This window comes from Gambusia affinis, linkage group LG23 (genome assembly GCF_019740435.1).
Source record: "Gambusia affinis linkage group LG23, SWU_Gaff_1.0, whole genome shotgun sequence".
NCBI lineage: Eukaryota > Metazoa > Chordata > Actinopteri > Cyprinodontiformes > Poeciliidae > Gambusia > Gambusia affinis.
The window spans coordinates 19895207-19901379 of NC_057890.1; the positions used below are offsets into that span (position 1 = coordinate 19895207).

At 42.7% G+C, this 6173-nt stretch overlaps 1 protein-coding gene across 10 annotated transcripts in view; it reads left to right on the plus strand.

The window, feature by feature from the left end:
- LOC122826478 (coiled-coil domain-containing protein 136-like) overlaps positions 1-5876 on the plus strand; it is a 34926-nt gene extending 29050 nt beyond the window's left edge. For 6 of the 10 annotated variants that reach the window (XM_044108405.1, XM_044108412.1, XM_044108409.1 and 3 more), the window contains 2 exons: positions 1626-1738; positions 3348-5158. In XM_044108405.1, the coding sequence (XP_043964340.1) occupies positions 1626-1730 (105 nt within the window). In that variant the 3' untranslated portion in view covers positions 1731-1738; positions 3348-5158. Of the gene's footprint in view, positions 1-1625; positions 1739-3347; positions 5159-5551 lie in introns of those variants that run through there. The other 4 variants (XM_044108406.1, XM_044108413.1, XR_006369807.1 and 1 more) reach the window with 3 other exon arrangements.
- The last annotated feature ends 297 nt before the right edge of the window (positions 5877-6173 follow it).

The window sequence follows — 6173 nt, forward strand, 5'->3', positions numbered from 1 at the left end:
TTATGGTTAGGGTAGGGTTAGGATATGAGGATTGTAGTAAGCAAAAGATCAAACCAGCAGCCTTCCAGCTGAAAGGGGACCCCAGTACGGCTGCAGCCTGGATCACCAGATCTGATAGAAACTCAAAGTTAGTCAAGAAGATCCATTAATTCAGACTAGATCTGGCTGAAGCAGACGTGTCATTTCTTTAGTCAATTTAGAACTAAAATGACTTCTGAGCTTGAAACTGTGATTTCTGACCCATCGTAGGGTCCAGACCTAACCCTGGACAGCACCAGCTGGTCTGGATGACCACAGTGAAATGTTCCTGGTTTCAGGAACTTGTCCAGGTACTGCAGTGAACTGACACCTAACTTTAGTGGGACTCTTAAAAACAGCTCACTGAACAGATTGAGATCAATCTGTGAATTTCAATTAAATCTGAACACTTATGATGGAATCTGCATCTGAATCTGCATCAAAGTAAAACCGTTATTGGAACAGAAGTGGTTTGCAGGGCAGACCGAGTGCGGTGGAGCGCGTGACCCATGTTGGAAGGTCATCAGGAGTTCGAGTCCCGGCCCGTTGACCTTTGCCGCATGTCTTCCCCTCCTCTATCAACCCTCTTTCCTGTCAATCTACTGTTAAATAAAGGCCAGTTCCGTGGCCCTAGCTACCAATCATTGCCTGAGAGATTTGAATGTTCATGAGAGTTCAGTCAGACTTCTTTTCTATTCTGGTGGATCAGGATCCTGAGTGGAACCATCCAGTCTATCGTTTTAATCTGAAAGCTGGTCTGGTTCCGACCTGATGTCAGTCATGGCTCGTAGGATCCGTCTCAGAAAGGGTCGTAGAAACAACGTATGGCACAAAGACAATCTCATTACCTTCACAGTGAACAGATTGTCTTCGTCTGCGGTGAACATTTCAACGTTTCACGACTGACAGTCGGACCTTCACTCGTCTTTGATTCTCATCTTGGTGTGTAGGTTGAAGTTTTTGCCTCTGGTAGAACTTCACTTTTCTTATCTTGTTGACCTCAGTGCAGAGGTTGATCAAAGCTATTGGACTTCATTGGCTCTAATGCTAACTCCCGGTAGCAGGTAAAACATGAAGCACCTTCTGAACAAAAGCAAATGTCAGGTTCTCGGTCTTGGACCTGTTCTTGGTTTGGTTTGAGAGCAACTTCTTTCCACCTTCATCCTCCTTTATCGAAGTGTTCCCTTATTTTGTTGTAACTCTGTGGCTCGTGGTGGGTAAACCAGTCCATCTAAGCCTTCATGACCCCACTGTGACCTTACAGATGCTCCTTAGACTGTCACAGTGACATAGCGTTAGCATGTTGGCTGAGCATTTTGCCTTTGAGCATGCTTCAGTTGTCTCTTGTCCATCCGTTTGTCTGCATGTGTTTGACTGAGCATCATCAGATCTGTTTAATATGAATTTTATACTGTTAACTATAAAATTCTGTTATGCTCGACCTACCAGTCTTTAAATCTCTCTCTCTGTTCATCCAGTCACATTTTATTTAGTCCCTGTCGATATTCTCCCTGTCACACCTTCTCACGTTAGTACTTAGATTATTTTCTGCTTTTATTTTCTCCTCTCCCCTCCTCCCTCTACACCCCACCCTGTCTTCTTCCCAGAACTGCACCCGTCCTTCAGAGCCCCCCGTCCTCTCCATCCCCTTCATAGGATTGATTGTTATAGTGGCCTTGATTTGGTGCTGGTGGGAGGAGCTGGCGTCCTAAGGGACCAGGTATGGCCATGGCTTTGCTTCTTTCTGCAGCCAAGAATGGCTGATAAACGAGAACCTGCTCAGAGCACCTTAGTGCAGTCAGTGGAGATGAAACCTGATGCTCCTGATCCCTGTGTATCATTCAGACATGCTCAGCAAAACCTGCACTGATATCATGAGAAATGAGTCTGAATAAATGTCACTCTAAAGAAGAACACTGTGTCTCATTTCCAGTTAAAGCCATGTTCCCCAGCCAGTTCATGGACAGGAAAAGCTTTTCTAGAGCAAAGATAACACCCATTAAGCTGAAGTACCCACTCTGATGTTACCTGTTTGTAAAACAGGGTTGGAGGCAGTTCACAGTTTCACCATCATTATCTTTTGTCAGTAGCTTTAGTTGGGTATGGCTGACTTCACTGTGGATAGAAACCCAACAGCCACATGAGGAAGGTGCAGAGTCTTCATGGGGCATCAAGAACAGAGTGAGCTCCTCACTAAGGCTGGGAGATTTTAATCAGCTTCTAGTGGTTTCATATCATGATGTCATCATTTCTGGATGGAGCTCAGTATCCAGAGGTGTGACATGATCAGCAGTGGTTTTTACTTAGTGGAATCAGCCCTTCAAACCCTTCCTCCTCTGCAGAGGGGAATGATTCACATCAACTGGATGCTCGGCTCATCTGACTAAGTCGGATCTACACCAGTAGATAGATCCAGAACTTTCTAGAGGAGCTTCTGACCTGGGAAGATAAAGCTGTGGTGAACTGGCCTCACTGGTTTCATGTTTAGGTTACAACACCATTGGCTCTATGTTGGTGGAGCTTCTGTCAGGACTTTGCATTGGTTGTGGTCCAATTGTGAGCGCAGATGGTAGAATTACAGCAGGATCCACCAAATTAGACCAGTATGTGGTCTGTCAGAGATCCTTGGCAGTCTACATACTCCCCCTGCTGGTCATTGGAAAGAATGTCATCTTAGGACATTTTAAGGCTATATTGGTTTCATTGGTTGGCGCCAGTGTCCTCATGTGCCCTTTGAATAAGGTTTAAGTATTTTGGGGGTGGCATTTAAGGGGTTAAAGGGGCAAACCTCCTCTGGATTACTTATGATGGAAAATGACGAGTTCACAGTCTGAAAATGGGTTTTCTGGGAAACTGGTCGTTAAGATTGAAGATATGAACTAGTAATCCATCAATGCACCTTTCATTTGAACATGAGGGTAAATAAAACGTGCCTGATCTTCTGTTTTGGTCATTTTGAACATGATTTATTCCCCTGCCCCGTCATCAGGTCTCTGACAGCATGAAGACGGATTTTGGTTGATCTTGCAGAAGTTCAACGCTGCTGTCTTCAGTGGTTGTGGTCACGACCTCCAGGTGTGTGATTGCTTGTTGGGATGGAGAACTCAGTGCAGGAATTGTCTCCTTGTTAAATATCAGCATGGTTTCATAGAAACTGGTTCATCTCAGTCTGGGGCTGATTTCTGCACAGACAGGTGGCGCTGATGAGCTCACCAGGATCATCTATTTTCACCAACAGCGACTCAGCAGAAGACCTGCTGTCAGGAGCGTGTCGTCATGGTGATCCTCCTTCACAGATGCTTCTAACATCACTCTTTCTTTGTTTCCAGAAAAGCGACTCTGAAGGCTGGAACATGGCGGCGGCGGCGGTGGCGGTGGCGGCCATTTTGGTTCTGGTTGTTCCCAGATTTACCAGGGCCTGAGGACTAACAGGAAGTGACCTCACGGCACGCTGTGGGAACCTGTTGGCTTGCTCTCATCCATCCATGATGTCTCCGTGATGCAACACTGCACAGACGTCAGAGTGGAGGAAAGACTGGTTGTTGTTCCTGGAGGTCAGCAGGTCACTCAGCTCTGGGCTTTGCAGATCCACCACTATGATCCATTTTTATTCCACAGCTAGCATTAGAGCAACGTGCTGGATGTGTGAACTGACTGAGAACTCCTACAGAAAAATATCATGATGTTAAAATGGTGGGACGCCTTTGGAAATGGAATGAATTAGAGGCTTTTTAAATTAATCACGATTTTATCAAAAACTAAATCTGTCACAAGAAACAAAGTTTTAAAGTTTATCAGTTAACATGAAGCTTGTCTGATGACCAACTCAAACCATAGATATGAGCAACTTTCACCTTGACTCAGGGCAAACTGGAAGGTTGAGGTAAATATCAGTTAATGAGCGGAGAACGTTCCCGTCCTCAAACACACATCAGAACTTCAACCAAACTGCTCCTTCTTTCCAGACTGGGGAATCTGAATTTTTAGGTTTGCATATAATTTTAAACAATCATTTAATAATAATAACTTGAACTATAATGACATGCAGATTTTTCACAGAAAACTTGCTAAAGCTGGTTGTTTAAATGTCAAGTTTCAGGTCAACGTTTTTGGACTTTTCCTCTTTCTGCTGATTGAATTCCTCCAGAAAGCATCAAATCCAGATGTTGTAAAATCCTCCCTTCTCCCTCCAGTTAGTTCATCCCATAGAAGAGCAACCTGGTCCACACGTTGGCAACTTTCTGGAAACTATCATGTTTCAATCTTCTGCAAATTGCACATCAAGCCAACAGTTCTCTCTAGCATCCACCAGGGGGCGGTGCAGCTTCCTCTGCAGCCCTGGTTGCTGGAGAGAAGAATCTTCTGTTTGGTTCTATTTGGTTCTATTTGGTTCTGAAGGGAAGTGTTTAGGCGCTGAATCCATCGTTGATGTTTTGAGGGAGGGTCTTTCCACTGTTCAGCTGATAAATGAGTGATTTATTGCTGACATTCCAGACACGTCACTTTATTATCTCTTCCTGATCTAAAGTAAGACTTTGCACATACTGAGTAGCTCTGACTACTAGAAACTGTAGCAAGGAGAACTTGAACATTTTCTTCATCCATTGACTCTGCTTCAGTCTGCTTGATGCTTCTTGTGTTTTTATCTAATGACTGATGTTATTGACCAGCAAGAAAAAATCTGATGCAGTCAGCTTTATTTTCTCTAATAATTCCTTTATAAAGTGACAAAACTTCCATTTCTGTGTTTGTAGTCGTGCAGCAGCCAATGTAGCAGTGAAACATGGAGCTTATTTAACTGATTACACTGTGGTAATACCAAAGTTGCTTTAAAAGTTGTAATATTTTAGCACAGATTTGTGTAAGAGACTTTTCACAGTTCAATAAAGCTTTGTTTATTTTGATGATGGAAGGGGGGGGGGGGCGGCGGTCTAATGGGGGGAATAAAGTAGCTCTGATTTAATTCAACTCCAAAATATTCCTTTAATCCCAAAGAGAAATGAAATGCACACTACAGAGGTCCAACAGAACCAGAACAGAACCAGGGTTCTCAATCATGTTGTCGAGCCTCTTCTGGTCCTGGTCTTGGTTCTGGTTCTGGTTCTGGTTCTGGTTCTGGTCCTGGTCCTCCTACAGACCCTTCTCTGTCTCACATTCACTACAAATCCAGAATTTGTTGCTGAGGAAACATTTAGTTTCGTCTGGCAGAAGAGCTGATTGAGTGTTAAAATGTTGGAAGATCTTTTCATAAACATGTTGTGTCTGTAGCTTAGCAACAACTGAAGTGATGAGTTCATATGCAGCTGATGGTGGGATGGAAACAGCTGCCAAAATAACACTGGTGAAATAATATGGATTCAAACTTGATGCTACCAGTTGAATATATGATGAGAGAATATTTTCCATGTCCTGTAGCGTTTGTGAAACTGAAATAGTCCCAGTTCAGACAGAGTGAATAAAGAAAACTTTGCCTGTTGTATAAATGTCTCCTCTACGTAAAAATGTGGTTGTGAGGATGTTGATTCTCTTTCAGCAGCAGCTGCACAATGAGGTCGGTAGAAATCCTGAGTAAAAGGAAGAAGACCAAAGACGTTGCCTTGTGGAGCAACCAGCTGGACAGAAAACCTGCTGACCAGCTCAGAATGACAGAAAACGTTTATTTGTTCAGATTATCTTGAGTTGTCTCTGGAGGTCAAGGGTCAATAATCTAGAAGGAATGAGCTGTAGTTGTTTATCAGAAAGCGATGTTGGACTGTCATTCTGCATGCAAAGACTTTAATAACCTGCATGGTTCTGATCCAGAAGTTCAGCTCAGATGTTTGTTCTGTCATTTTCTGCACTAATAAAAATGTTTTGTGTCTCACAGCAGAAAGTTTTCATCATTTTAATGGACAGATTAAAGAGTATCTCTATTTTATTTCATTCTAAATATACTAACAGTTAAGTTATTCAGAAAGGTATTAGAAATAATTACGTATAATAAATTATTAAATTTTTAAAAAAGGAGACAAAAACTAAAACTAGGTGGGAATTTTTGTCTAAATAGTTTTTTCAGAACAAAGACTTTATTCTCCATGAGTTTCTTTCTGCTGAATATCTGGAAGCTCCAGATTTAAATCAGGAAACGTGAATTATTAGTGATTGTTGGACACAGA